The 15,763-nt window shown below is 43.5% G+C and overlaps 1 protein-coding gene across 3 annotated transcripts in view; it reads left to right on the forward strand.

The window, feature by feature from the left end:
- Window positions 1-15,763, forward strand: part of LOC102298167 (latent-transforming growth factor beta-binding protein 2) — an 86,970-nt gene that overhangs the window by 34,002 nt on the left and 37,205 nt on the right. For 2 of the 3 annotated variants that reach the window (XM_005916848.3, XM_005916849.3), the window contains exons 5-9: window positions 452-625; window positions 3,458-3,658; window positions 5,048-5,331; window positions 6,384-6,486; window positions 15,585-15,659. In XM_005916848.3, coding sequence (XP_005916910.1) covers window positions 452-625; window positions 3,458-3,658; window positions 5,048-5,331; window positions 6,384-6,486; window positions 15,585-15,659 — 837 coding nt within the window. The remainder of the gene's footprint in view (window positions 1-451; window positions 626-3,457; window positions 3,659-5,047; window positions 5,332-6,383; window positions 6,487-15,584; window positions 15,660-15,763) is intronic. The other variant, XM_042218238.1, reaches the window with a different exon arrangement.

Below are 15,763 nucleotides of genomic sequence, written 5' to 3' on the forward strand. Positions count from 1 at the left end.
TGCACACTAGAAGTTAAAACTTGTCTGTGGCTGTGGACCAAATTCACTAATCCAGCGGTCCCCAACCGTGTTTTGCCCCACGGACAGTTTAATGTCAGACAATATTTTCATGGACCGGCCTTTAAGGTGGTTTCTTAGCAAGTATATGACTGATGGTCTTCCTTTCCCAGCATGGTCCTCATGTCAGCCGCTTGAAGCCTAGCCCAAAAACCTAATAGCCTTCTCACCCCCCCCTTTTTTTAAAATTTCTTTTGCTGGTCTGTGGCACATCGCACGTTCAGCTGCAGCGTGCCACTGGCCAACCGTCAGCACACACCCTCGCACTTATAAACCTCCCTTTTGCCCAGACGGGGAGTGTGTCACAGTGAAGCTGAAGGTGGAAGGATGCAGCTCGTCTCTAGCCTGTCTCTGCTGCTGCCCCTTCTCAACCAGGTGTGTGTGTGTTTTCCAGGGGCCAACCTCACCTCCAACCTGGATCGCATCAAGATCGTCTTCACACCTATGATGTGCCGCAGGGTGTGCTCTGGAGGGCGTTGCTATAATAGCTGCGAGAAGGGAGACATGACCGAGGTCTACAGCGAGACCTCGCCCCAGCAGCAGCCGAAGAACCAGGGCTTCCGACTCTGTGAGTGTCGACCCCGGCCCTCTGACTATCAGCAATGCCTGTCTGCCTGCTTATCTCTCTGATACTGCTCTGTGTTGTCCCTGAGTGTCTCTCGTTCTCCCTTTCGATTCTCTCACACAGTCTGTGTTTGGTATCTCATTCTTTTTTTTATTGGGTGAGATAGATAAAATGGGCATGCTGTCTGTTCTGAATACCAATCTTAGACAGGAGGCAGAGTGGTGTAGATTAAGCATGAGAGCTATGCTGAAAACTTTCACTGTCAAAGAAAACGACGGACAGGGGAGAGCAGATTAAAAGCAAGCTCTGTAAAAGGGGCCTAATCTCCCCTTGTACACAGACACGTGGACCTAGTGGTCCCACGCTCCCCAACACTTAGCCCCATCCCTTTTGCGGTTTACACCTCGCGGTTGGCCTCGCCGTTAACCGTTTAACATGCTCTCTGGGAGGGCAGGAATGGATGAAAAAGGAGAGGGAGAGGCTGAAAAGAGAGAAAGAGTAGCAGCATGAACAGGGTTTTACAGGGATTACATTAAACCTGTCATTTATCCAGAGGGCTTTGCTCCAAATTCACACAGGAGTGTCCATGGATAGCAGGGGCGGCTAGTGCCAAGGCGAGGGTCGTACCCCCTGCGTGTTTCTGAGTTTTCTCATCAGGTTTAATGGTCTAGCTTAGACCTCAGACTAATTATGGATTAGAGATGAAGGGCACGCATACCACACACATACATATATAGATCCGCTCCAGTTACAACTCTCATAAATATAAACTCAAACAGCGATACAAACATGCAAACAACCCTCACCGAAATGCACTAGCTTATTTAGGGAGGACATCGCAGGCTTATGAATATATAAACAGGTCGATGTTGCAGATTTATGTGCACATTAGCAGGGTTTTGGAACACGGTGTAGATATTCTAAACACTTCAGCATCCTGGCAGAGACCCTTCACGAGATTACATTCCCGGCATTTCCACTTTTTCCTCAGTGGTTAGTTTTTATGTCCCACTTTTATTCTCAAACAAAAAACAAAAATCCCCTGTCTTCGTTATGTAAAAGCATGCGTTAAAGAGCACATTAAAAAGAGATTGCTTTCCATTTAGGCTCGCATCCTGTTATTGCTCGGGCCTGCGTGTTCGTCCAGGAATGTCAAGTGGACAGCAAACAGTTATCTCATGCTGTTGTTACGTTGCTTAAACGGCGCAGTAAAAACAGCTGGATAATTGCAGCAGTGCCTCTCGATGCACAGCCTGTGTACAACACTTACTTAAAGCTGATATTAGATTGGTAGAAGTCTGTTTATTGGGTGAGAAGTGTGTGCGCATGTGCGTCTCGCTCGTTAGAGGTTGTTAAATGGACAGAAAGATAGGCAGACGTGGAACCTGCTGCGGAAAGTCGACAGTAGGATGTTGTCTAAGAATAGTTCCTGCCCCATACCAGGGTGGGACTGGCCTGACACAGACCAGTGCAGACATGCATCCAACACTGAGAGGTTTTAATAGCCCTCCTTGAGTTGATAATTTAGCCCGCATGTCGAATCACAGGAGGTCTTTCTCTGTGTCTGGACATATTTAGTCTTTCTGCCCGTCTCTGTCCCTGCATTGTTTCTCCTTCGTTTTATTTCTGTTTCTTTTTATTCTGTTTTTAATCTATTCTGTTAGCATTCTCCTGCTAATCCTTTTACTGTCCCATCTGATACACGATTCTATTCTTGTTCTATTCCTCCCTCTTTTCGTCCTGTGGTCCCACTCTTGTTAATGTTATGTGACAGGGAGCTCATTCCCTACATGCCATCAGAACCCGCCAGCATCTCCCTGTTCCCTGTTTGCACCCTGTTAGCCTCAGTGAGACACAGAGGATGAAGTTCCCTGTTTGTTTCCATGTCTGGCATTCTCTTTAATCTCATAGCATGCAGGCCATTTGAATCTGTATCTTCCAAAACAGTCTCTTGTTTTTGTAGAAGTGCATTGCTTCACTTTCTCATCCTTCATGCTCCAGAATAGTTCTATATTCGTCATAGTTGGATAGATTTTTTTCCCTCATTTGATTGTCTTTGATGTTTTCAGTTAGGAGAGGTCAGGTCAGAGTGAAACTATAGATGGGAACAGGCCCAGGTATGTAGGGCGCTGGGCTGGCACCCATCCCTTATGCCAAAAGATAAGGCAATGAAAGGGCTGTTAAAGCACTACTGTCAAACACCATCTGGCCACTGCTGGTCTGTTCTGTTTTTGTTTCCACGGCAAATTACAAAATATAAATCAAATTGTAGACAGAACACATTTTGGACTTGGATTTACTTGGATGGCTATGAGCCAGTTGCACTCCTTTCAATTTCTGGACAATATTTGATATTTAGGGGAACTTTTTCGCCTTTTGTCATCCAAACACGTGTCCCATATGGTATGTTGTTATTATTTTCTGCAAATTATTACAGCATGAATCATGCATCATCACTCATCATCCTGCACAGGAGTATGTAATTACTGATGAGAGGCAAAACATGCCATTGAAGGAGGCACAGCGTGAGGGGCATGGCTCTGTCGCGAGGACAAAGTTGAGATTTTATAAACGTCATGTGGAATGAGGTGTCTGGTAGTGCCAAAGCAGAGAACAGCATGACTGTTGCTAACCGTATGCAAACAAAGGCTGTCCACAGGAAGCCCTAGCACATGCCCTTCCTATTAGGACTACGCCTCCTGTTTCTTATTACCAGATCCTTGTGTGTAAGGTTAGATGATGCTGTGCAATTAAACGTGGTATGTTGTGTATTCTAAAGAGTCCTCTCATTCATAACCCCTTTTTTTCTCCGTTTCTCGTCCTTCATCTTTGCAGTCTTCTGTCAGATCCCCTGTCTTAATGGAGGCCGGTGCATTGGCAGGGACATGTGCTGGTGTCCGTCAAACTCAACAGGACGGTTTTGTCACCTGCCAGTCCCTCCTCCTGCCCGACCCACCCCTCAAAGCCACAGGAACCACCAGAAACCAAAATCTCCATCCCATTCCATGTACACTCTCCCACTGTCCAATCAGCCAGGTAATCACGCTCCGGCACGCCTCCCCACTCACTCTAACTTTATTAGCATGTCTTCACATTACGAGTGCTGTTAGCTTGACACTGTGTGTGTGTGACATTGGCCATCACTTTTCATTTAGGATACTGTGCATATTTAAGAGACCTCAGAGTGACTGTCAGTTAGCTAACATGTTCATTTCTTGATGACTCTGGCTGTACTCGTGCCTCATAACTGCAAGGTTTCCATTCTTCTAGTAAAGCTTACACTCCAACAGAGAAGTGTCGAAAAAAGAAGCAAAACACAGTTAATAAACAACAATTGTGGGTTTCCTGGCTGTTCCTTTCTTCCAGAAGCAAACGATCTCATGAATGCCTGCGATTAATCAGTTTCATTCAACATAAAATAATCACCTGACTTGAATTTTGCAACAGAAGTTGCCTTAATAAAAAAAAAGGAAGAAAAAAGCATAGCTTCATTTTTAACATTGTTTATAGTGTAGTGTTATTGCTTTCCTTGCCAACAGCAGAGGTCACTTTCTATTTTAAGCAGAACAGCTCATAGATGACTCAGTACAAGTCATCTTATTGTTCACACAATGCCGCGTTCACCAGACAGACGATATTAGAAACAGAGCACGGCAGCAATACGAATTGTTGTGAATAAAAGAGATAAATTCACTCTCATCTCCTGGTGTAAGCTATCGTGTCCTCCTTTCTTAGTTTCTCATTTTATGGAACAGTTAAGTAGAAGCAGAAGGTCAGTCTAAATTCATTAAAATTACACTCAGACACATTTCATCCTCTTCTGAAAAATTAATTACTTAATAATTGCATTTAATGACAAATCCAGTCAGTGTGTTATCATGGTACAGGAAAGACATTGTTTGTCCTGCCTGTATGCTTTATATATGAAATGGAGCCATTCTTGTCCTGGACTAAGTTTTGCATTTTCTCCTTGGATTCTGCTGTCTGTGTGTGAGGTTATGATTCATGAGAGTGGGTCGGGATTCTGGGAAAAAACCTGGCACTCCCTGAAGATGGATGCTTACCCCGTGTCAGAAGGACAACAGAGCCTCACATTGCAACATCTTCTCAACTCTTCAGCAAAACTGTTTTCAGTCTTTAAAACGATTTGATTTAAACCAGAGAATCCGAAACGCTCTGTGTTGTTGTTGTTTTGTAGCATCTTAAGGGCCTCTTCACTGCCGGGAACTACCAATATGCACCAAATCTCATGACTTGATGATGAAGCAAGTGTTTGTGTGAGACTTTAGCTGAGATCTCATGCACTGCAGTATGTATATACAGATTTTATCCCTTGGCAGAGGATGCTTCCCCTTAAACGGTTCAAATTTTGACACTGTAAACTATCTACTATGCTGTGTAAGCTTTGGATCTCTTCTTCTCCAGTGTCTCTCCACCCATCCTTGGTCAACGTCCACATTCAGCATCCTCCAGAAGCTGATGTCCAGATCCACCAAGTAGCTCGAGTCCAACCTGGGCAAAGACCAGCCACCACAGAGGGGGCTCACTCTGTCCAGCAGCGCTCCCAGCCTGGAAACGGACACGAACACGCCAGCGAGCACAGCAGCAGACACCCACACGCTAACGGGAATGGCCACGGCCACGCCACAACCCACATCCGTCAGAACGGAAATGTTGGAAGATGCTTTCAGGAGACGGTCGATGGACAGGTACCGTGTACACTGCTCTCAACTTATATCAATACACATAAAGTATTGTGGTCTAGGTGTTGAAACGACTGGAGCGCAGTGTTTTAGCCACAGCTGCCATTATATAGTCACATCCCTTAACCTTCTCTGCTAGCTGTTGCTTCAAACAGGAAGTTTGTGAAAATGATTTATGTGTAAAGTCCAGGATTTATGAGGCTTGGCCACACTGGCCATCTCATGTTCCACCGCTTCCTCAACAAAAGCATGTTATGAGTTAGGATGCATTCAGAGGAGGTGAAGGTGAGGCTTGAAACCTCCCCATGTGGCCCAAACGGTGAGATTTTCATCGCCTGTGTGCTCAGAGTGTGGCACATTTTGTAGATTTACTGTGCTTTGCTTTAATGTATCCTAAAGCACTTGGGAAAAGGAAAGGACTTTAAGTGGCAGTGCGTGAGCTCGGCTAATCTCAGACCTCATACAGCATCTGTTAGCTTGGCTATTGTTGGGTCTTATTAGTATTTCAGTTGCAACAACACAACGAGTTGTTTTTGCCAGAATTAGTTCTTGAGTTTGTTTGTGCTCAAGTGCTGTTTCCATTATTTCCTCTCTGGTTAAGTAAGGCAATTTAAATTAAACCACTTAGTCACTATGTCAGAGAAGAACTAAACTTCAGCAAAAGAGCAGATTCACCCTGCAAATTTCCATATTATTTAACCATAATTGATTCAATCTGGAGGAAACAATATCATCTCTTAAGTTTAATTTCTATCAGACAAACAAGTAGGGTTTGATAGGACATTTAACCAAGAGCCCTTAATGCAGCACACCAGGAGTTTCTTAGCTGTTCTTAGGACTCGGTGTGTTTATGTCCACCTCTAACTAAACAGTCTCCGATGTGTCTGGTTCTCTCTGTCCTCGCAGAAAGGTACACACGCACACCCTGACACAAAAACATTTGCACCCTTGCCAGCGCGCACACGCTCTTGCACACAAACAAGCGTGCCTACCCAAACATGTAACACTCATTCTCCAAACTTGTTTCATAGATTTAACACAGATGTGTCTTGTTGTAGTGCGGCAAGCCTCTTCCAGGGCTAACCAAACAGGATGATTGCTGTGGAAGTATTGGCGCCTCTTGGGGCCTAAACAAGTGCCAAAAGTGTCCGACCAAACCAGGTAAGCTGTTCTGACTAATCCACCAGAGTTATGTCACTTTTTTTCATACAGAATTAAACTAATCTGGTTTAATTAGCGTTTAATTCTGTTTTGCTGTTGATGTTTGTCCTTTGGTAATCTTGCTCTGTGCCACACATCAACTCAAAAGGTAGAGTTTTCCCACTCTGATTGCTTCATATTAAGGTGTCTAAAAATTAATGCCTTAGCAGCCATTGTTTAGGGTTGGTGGAGTTTTATCAGAGCATGTTTTACAGGCCTAAACAATGCTAATGAGCGGTGATGACTAGAACATAGCGGCCTTTGTTAGATTTCTAAAAACCTTTGAAAGCGGCTGCGTGACTCGCCCATGCTCCCAGTTGTTAAAATGAAGCTGTTTTCACTTCCATAAAACCAAAACCGGGAAGCAAATGAAAACACATTTAGCATGAAGATGAGAGCCTGGCAGGCGTGCCACCCACCCTGCGGGCAAAGCAAGCCAATGTGGCCTTGAATGAATGAGGAAATGAGCAACTGGTTCCCAACCAGAGATGCGGTAGGTAAGTGAAACAGCAACAGGGTGGTTGTATGTTGGCAGGAAGGCTTGGTGGTGACACTGTCCACTGTAGATGGGGGCTCTGACAGCTCTTTTTACTACTCGGAGGGCACGATGTGGTCCATGCACTGGTTTTGGCACTCCCACAGCGTACAGTGCCACATGGGAGATTCAGTTATTTCCCGCGTATCTCAATCGTATTATGGTCATACCCCGCAGATTTGCTAGTTTCACTGTTAGATTGACTGTACCCTCTTTAATATCTGACCAGACGTTGATCAGAAGCAGACATCATCTCTCTCTCTCTCTGTCTCCCGCCTTGATAATAGATGTCGATCTATTCTCTTGCCTCCCACGCACTGTCTCCCCAGGCATGCCAGATTCCAATTCTTTCTAAGTCCACGGCATGATCTCTTTTGGCTCCCAGATGTTTTCCCCTGCTCCCTCCTTTGAAGTTGGGGGAGAAAACAGAGTGAATACCCAATTTGTTCATTTTTGTGGCTCCTTTTGGGGGGCAGTGTATCGTAGGCCAGGGTCACACAATGGCAAAGAAAGAAAGAAAGAAAGAGGGAAAAGTTAAGTAAAAAATGAAGTCATATACTCTCTCCCAGAAGTCTTTGGGTGAGTTTTAATACGAGAAATACTTTGAATTCCTCCAAGAGTGCTATTGTTCTCAGGGTAAAGACTTGGGCTTCATCTCTAAGCTACATTCTCTGCTTACTCGTCTAGGTGTGTGCTTTCTCATGCGTTTGACAGGAATGATGTGGAGCTCCTGAAGAATGATGTGTGTCTCTTTATTTTATAGCGACTGAGTCAGCCGTCGGCTCGCAGTGAGGAGAGAGGTCGTGTAGCTTAATAGGACTCTCCCGTGTGTCCTGTTGAGTACGTGATAATGATGTCATGAAAGCCCAGTTTGTTTCTAGGCGTGCATTACTACCATCGGTCAGTTTATTGCTAAACATGCTGTTGACTAAGAGCAAGGCTTGCTACTTCATTTTTTATGATATTGGTAGAAGATGCCAGAATGACCACAGTTTAATGGGGTGCTGTTGCAGACAGGACTGCTAAGTCTTTGCTGCCTGCCTGCACATCACTGTCAGTATATCTGCATCGCACTCACTCGATACAGTCATATAGATCCAGAATGCATTGCTACTGTTACAGTCTGGCTGTGTCTCAAGTCCGTAAATGTACAGTTAGTTGTGTTACACAGCTGGATATGATATATTATTATGCACCAAGAACACTGTATCGCTTAGGGATATTTTGTGGGCTTGCTTTACTATTTGTGCATGTGTTTGTGCGTTCATTATATTAAGAAGGTCTGACATTGCAGAGGCATAAATGCCAGTGTGTCCCATCTCAGTGGGAGATGAGGTCTTAGCAGTTAGTGCCTTTAAAAGTCACATGCTGAGGATTCCTGGCCTGTAATGAGTTCCAGATCGACCAGGCTGAAGTCAGCTCCATTTCTTTAGTTCGGATGATGAAGTGGAGTAACAAAGCAAACCCTGTGCTTTTCTTGGATTTTAAACCATTTCATTCCATCACTGCAATTTCTTTCAGCAATGCAGAGGTCCTCAAGTTTGAGAACTAACCAGTGACTTGTTAAGTCAAGTGAGAAAGAGAATAGGTGAGTTGGACAGGAGGTGATTTGGTTACACGAGTCCCATTAAGAGAAACTGGATCCGTTATAAGCTGAGAGGAATTTTATCCTTGAAAAGCAAGTGATAGGGCTGTTTGTGCAAATCTCTGGGTTAAGGATACATTTCAATCAGAAAATTAATCAGAGGTTCCCAGTTATCTGAAGGCAAATTGCTATGGCCCAAGTCTGACCTATACTGTCGTGTTGGCATCACACTCTATAGCTGGCAGCCTTTTCCTCACTGTGTTTCACTGCTCATGGAATTTCACAAGCCATTTGTCTCCCCATCTGTCACTGATGGGCAGCTTTCCTCTCAGTGACTCTCTCCATGAGCCAGGCTGAAGCCTTGGGAGGCTTCCCAAGGAGTCGGATCAGAGGTCCCCAGGGACTTTAAGTAACCACCACACCCACAGGAGCCTTGGCTTCCTCTCTCTAACCCTACCTTCCTGGGTCACCGAGGTCACCGTGTTGTCACTGCCCTCACACTGTTTTGCCCCACCCTCAATTCGACCTCTGTCTGTGTAAGTCACCTGCCTCTTTTTGCTCCCCACTCCTCTCTGTTTTCTCTCTGTAATGAGGAAGCTATTCTTCATGCGGTTTAGATCAGTAAAGTCAGATGAGGCGAAGGAGGGGCGGTGGGGGTAGGGGGGCACTCGGAGAGCTCCACAACTTCCAGATCTTCCCACATGAACTCATCCCTTCCTAAATCTTCCATCTATTCCTGAGACATTTAAACTGACCAGCTAAAGCCTGTGCTTCTTGCTTTTTATTAGCGCTGATCAAACAAGAACACTTGTTAATGACCAACAAAAACCAGAGATGCGATTACTTTGCCTTAGAAACAAGCAGCAACAGAACAGATGCACTGGAACAACTTCACAGCAGCTTCTCGTGGTGATCAGATAGAGATGTCGCATCTCTTTGACAGCATTTGATTCATTGATGTTGACTTAGCGTTATCCCTTAACAACTCAAATTATGGAATCTATTAGCTGGGCAGCAGTGTAGCTAATCAGCGCTGAGTCGACCTAACCACTACGAGAAATAAATCCCAGTTGGAGGCGCATGGATTTGAAATTTGCGATGCTTCTTAATTCGATACAAGCTACGTTAAGCATGTTTTTTTTATTGGGAATGTACCGTGGCATGCCTTATTTTGGAAGAAGCCCAGGTGGTAAATAGTCCACAGATATCATGGAGGAATGTGGTTCTGTTTTAAATGTGTTTCATGCGGGTTACACTGCCATCAGCATCTTGGAAAAGGACATTAAGCAAAATTGTCAAACTACAAACACTGACATGACATGCATACTTTCGTGAATAGAGACAATGAAAAGTATGTTTTCAGTAAAAGATTTAATGTGGCAGAAAAATGAAATAAACTCCTCATCAAAGCTGTTTTTGTCATTGCATCATATGTCCCATGGGATCGTTGTGTGAAAGCAATACTATACAGATGAGACTGCTGTTGATTGAGCAAATGCAGTATGTTGCAGCTTTTACATTGGTATGCATTCGCAGTGTGACGCTCATGCTAACCGCACGTATCTTTGCTGATTAGCTTTAGCTTCACTTGCAGGGACGTATTTACAGGCCGTGTGATATGGACTGTGCCAGATTGGCAAGTATGGCTTTTGCCAAGGAAACATTCTGTTTTGAGAGAAAATGACTTGTCTTTAAGCTGTTTGCTCCAATCAAGTATTGGCTCAGAGGCCAAGAAGAGATGGCTCTGCCATCGTTGCGATTCAAAAGACCTGAAACTCTGTGATGATTAAAGAGCTCCGTTTGCTCCTTCTTTTAGTTCGTCCTGTGGCGGAATGTCAGAAAGTAATTTTATGGAAAGGATCATGAGGTCTTGGCTTTGCTCTTGGGTCTTTTCTTAGAGTATACCCCGATGGAAGAGAAAGGAAGACTGTCTACCGTTTGCATCCTGTGGATGGCATCCATCCCTCCTCCCTCTTGTCCCACAAGTTCTCAGGTTTTCCAGTTGGTTAAGAGAAGAAGCCCAACACTGAGGCAAGTCCCTGGAGAAGCTGGTGAAGGGCTCTGAGCCCTGTGATTGATGGACCAGACCACTCAATCGTCTTAGAAGAACTGCCTGCAGGCCGGGTGGTCTACATTGTGATCGCACCAAAAATCTGCAATTAAAGATTTCTGTATGGCTGAGAAACCCATCTGACTCTAAGCTTTCTCCCTTCTCAGCTTCCTGTCTCTTTTTTTTCTTAGCCAGCTCTCTTATTTTGCATAAGCTGTCCTTTCATTTGAAATCCCAGCAGTGCTTTTCACTAAACAAATTTTACTTAAGGGATTTATTCAGATTTAAGTTAGGATAACACCAGCTATCAAGAAGTTTCAAGGAATCTGAATTACACTTTCAGGTCAGGGAATTTGAGCAAATATTATTGAACAGCCTCCAGTGGAATGCACAACACAACTGAATGGAGATGGACAATAAATTAGTGAGGCGCGACGAAGTCTTTTGTTGAACAGGGCTAAATGGATAGACAACAATTGAAAGGTTTTGTCTGTTCCCTCTGTGGATACAGACACGTCTGAGTTTACAGTCTTTGTAACCAAGGGCGACACTAATGATGCACAGCTTGAGCTCACTCTTGCAAGCCACTGGCTGTGGAGCTCTATATTTTCTACACAAATGATTGTAGAAACAAGCATGGGAACTGGCACGCCATTAAATCAGGACACAATCATGCTTTCCTTTTTGGATATTAATGAAAATTACATGGCCAAGTTGTCACCCATTTTTAGTTTTGGGGCTGCTTAATTTTTCTTGAGGTTAGAAGACAAGGTTCTGATTCGCAGATACAGTTTCAACCAGTAATTAGGAAAGTCATTGTGAACTTTGGCAGGCAGAGCACTTTTATGCAATTTTTTTAACTAGCCACAAACAGCTCAACCCTGTGGACCAATAAAACTTTTACTGAACTTATCTTAAAGTTCAAGCATTTTTAGGTCCAGGATATGCTTAAGGAAACTCTAAGTACTATCTGCCTGTTAGCTTGTAGTGAGGAATTGATTTAAGTGTAGGATACAGAATCTAAAGCTTTATTAATTAACAAATGACACTTCAAAAAACTGGCAGAAGAACCTAGAAACCCAAAAGAGGAGAAAACCGACCTTTACTCAGCAAACTAAACTGACATCTAAGGAAACAAACAGGAATTTTTAAAAGGAAGTCAAGGCAAAAACTTGGAAACCTGGTAGACACATGAGTGCAAATAACAGATAATCTAACAAAGACACAGAGGAAGGAGGACTCTAAATACACAGAGCAGTGATTACATGATGAGACACAGCTGGGAGCAGGCAGACAGGTGAGAACAATCAATGACAGGTGAAGTCAGTCACAAAGGAGGAAGTAAAACTCACACAAGACAGGAAAGAGAACCCTTCAAAGTAAGGAACTAAAGGTCAATTGAAAAATAAAATCAAAACACTAGAACGGGGATGTTGAACTCGTTTTACATCATGGGCCACATACAGCTCAGTTTACAATTGAGTAAAATTTTTGGCATCACTGTCAGTGAAAAAGGGTTTAACCATGAATTTAATCCCTGAGATATCTTATTATTAGAAACATAAATACAATTTCAACAGCATGTCTCAGTTTTTTCAAAGAATTCAGCTGTAGCAAATCAAAGACATTTGTCAGCACAACTGTTTGGGCTTCACGTCTAAGAAATAAATGTGTAAAATTTACAGAAAAAAGTTCTGGTAGCTCATTGCCTATACTGTCCTGTAATTATAAAGCAGAAATGTCTGTTAATTCACAGAAAACGTCCTTTTTGGGGGTGTGGTCCCATTGTAAGAACAGAAATTTCTTTAGTTAGTAGTGAAAAAACAGGAAATTTAATTCTTTAATCAACATTTAATTTAATGTAATTATTTTGGTGTAGTGTGAATAGCCATGGGTGAGGTCTTTATCAGCAGGAAAATCTGTAGAACTTGTTAAAATACATTTAAAAGTCCAAATGGCCTCCTTCACAATTTTTCAAAGCCATCCACTGAGCCAGTTCTAGCCCTTGGGCCTTATGTTTGACACCCCTGCACCACAAAAATAGTTACCCAAAGACGCACCACAACTAGATAAACATAAGAAAGGTGAACTGAAAGTAGAATTATAATGATAAACTCACCGTTACTAGAATAAAAATGACATCAATCGAGAATCCAAAACTCAGATACACGGAAAACCCCCTAAAACCATAATGACACCAAAACAGAGTCTATGCTAGCAGTACTTTACTGTTAGCATGCCTGTATATGTGCAAATATTTCAGTTTTTCACCACTGTTACTCAAATAATTAGGCTTTAAAGATGCACAAGCACAACATATTACCTCTCTCTCAAATTCATCTTAAAGCTGTTCATCTCTGCAGGGAGTCTTCTTCTCCCTGCTAATAAGCTTTATTGAGACTCCCGGACCTCCCCCACTGTGCTTCCCTTGGCATGTGCGCCCTGCTGTCACTCAGGCCAGACTTTCCTTGATCCCATCACTGCGGGAGGACGTGCCCGTCGCTCCTACCACAACATCTCATTACTCAGAAACTTCGGAGGGGGATTAGGAGGGTCTGGAGGAAGATGAGGAGGTGGGCAGGCAGGAATAGGGGCGTTGCTTTGACACAGTTCCCCCCTTTTCGAGTTGCCCGCTTCATGCTGACCCACTTCTGCTCCGTCAACCCTCAGGTACATTGACCCTGCCTGGTCGACTGGGTCACAGCGGGACCAAAGCACAACTCAGCTTCCAGGACTTCATTCCCAGAAGTGCCACACATTCCAGTCACTCCTGGGAAAATGACACAAACTCATGACTGATTGCTGGGTTCTGGTTTGATGGATTGCTGTCTTGGCATTTTGACTCTTGTACACTATATAGTAAATAAGGGAGCAGCTGAATCAATACCGGAAGCATGTATTTAACACTGGTGGCATGGACAGACAGAAAGAACTGATGGATTATAGAGATAGGTTCTTTTCTTTTAGGGCAGGGATAGCTCAGTAGGTAGAGTGGTGGCCCCATGATCGGAAGGTCGGGGGTTCGATTCCCCTGAACAGCTACCCTGAGGTACCCCTGAGCAAGGTACCGTCCCTACACACTGCTCCCCAGGCGCCCAATGGCTGCCCACTGCTTCACTGAGTGAATGGGTTAAATGCAGAGAGGGATTTTCCCCACGGGGACCAATAAAGTACACTTTCTGGTTCTTCTTACCCTGTCAGGCATCATTTACATCTTACTAGAGCACTCTTTCAGTCAACAACACATTGGTTTTCTTGGGCTGAACCGAATTGACTTCTCTCCCTTTCCCAAATACCTCTGCTGGCAAAGCAGTGGTGTTTTACGTTCTTGCGTGCGTCACGTCTTTTCTAGACCCTTCGTCACTGTGGCAGCAGATTCAAAGCAATGCATTGCTGTGGTATAATGTTATTTTTTACGCCCATAGTGTGAATCAAAAGATTGTCATTGCTGTCATTCCTTTCTTGAGCAAAAAACCTTCATGTTTTTTTTCCTCTCAGTGGATGATGACTTGAAGAGGGCGAGTCTTTAGCCAAATCTGTTTGGTTGTGTGGGCGCTGAGTGGCAGTTGTGTTGGCATGGTAAAAACTCCTGACTTTTCATGTGCTGTATGCTGGTGCATGATCACTTGCACTTAATATCCTCCCTCAGATGCTTAAGGCTATTACACAAATTCAGCCTTACCAGTCTGAGAGAGTAATGAGCATACTGGTGGTCATGCTCTGCACCTGATGCCCCATTTTCAGGCTTAGAAGTAATGGAAGTGCTCCAGAGGTACACAAGGAGATGACTTTGAATCAGACAGTGACCAGATTTAAATAGTTTTTGCTTTTTATGGGCAGAGAGAGAACTTTTGATTGCACCTCATATAGTGTATATAGCACAGGGTGTTATAATCATTTCTCTGAGCTGTCTGATGTGTGTCACACTGTACAGTCTATAATAGCTAAAGACTCTTCTGTCTTGCTAACAAGCATATCATTATTCTTTACAGTCCTCTACAGCCAAAAATACATGTTTTTTTCTTTCAAAATCAGAAGTTAGATATTATCTTTTCAACAGTCATAGAGAATCTGAGTCATCTGAGTCATGGAAAGATCTGGTACCAATAATCACTGTCTATGTTAAGAAAGACTTTCATAGAGTTCCCCCTAATCTCTGTTAAAAAACACAGATATGGATACACACACATTTAGACACTAACAGACTTACTCTTTGCCATATTGACCCCCTGTACATTTAATGGAGCGTGCCGGGGCTCGACTGGGTGCCGAATAAGTAATGACACCATGTTTTCAGGCTTCTAACACTGACAGTTTGCCCGCACTGGGGCAGTAACCGAGAAATGTGTTCTTTACTGCAGCACCTCTCAAGCGCACACCTGAAACACACACATGCCATGTGATTTGTACTGCTTTGGCAAAAAACAAGCGTTAAGACATTTTGGCCAATCATTTTCCTGTGAGCAGCACATTAATCGTCATTCCTTGTGCGCACATTTAAAGCTTTAGTCTCTCGTTTAACTAGATTTGCACCGTGGTTGATGAAAACGGTCAGGGCTGTCATAAAGGCTTAGTCAACAAATTTATGATGATGTGCCTAGGGATTTACACAATTATGAATGGCATAGAGCATTATTACATTTTGTTGGATGACAAAGCTGCCTTATAAATGTAGTTGATGGGGAGCCCATTTGACTCTTGCTGGAGTCCCTCAAGGCTCAGTTGTGGGTTCCTTGTTTTTCCTATTACTGAGACCTTAAATTCCCCTGAACTTGAGCTCCTTCTCTTCTCCCTCTCTGATGAAAGCAGTCCTCTGTACCAAAGAAGCATTGCACATCATTTAAGATCACTGAGCTTCTCTGAACTGTTGTTTTTGTTTCTGTTTACAGCATATGCAGTGATCGCGAATGGACAGGTGGAATGTTCCAAAGGTTTTAAACGAATGAATGTCACACACTGTCAAGGTAAGCCTTTGCATGAAATATGCTGGAAAGGGTTTAAACATTTTATGAGCTTTAAGTGACTGCATGTTTATTTTAGCAGTAACAAAGATATATTAAAATAATAA

This window comes from Haplochromis burtoni, unplaced genomic scaffold (assembly GCF_018398535.1).
Source record: "Haplochromis burtoni strain Fernald_Lab_line unplaced genomic scaffold, NCSU_Asbu1 Contig_16, whole genome shotgun sequence".
NCBI lineage: Eukaryota > Metazoa > Chordata > Actinopteri > Cichliformes > Cichlidae > Haplochromis > Haplochromis burtoni.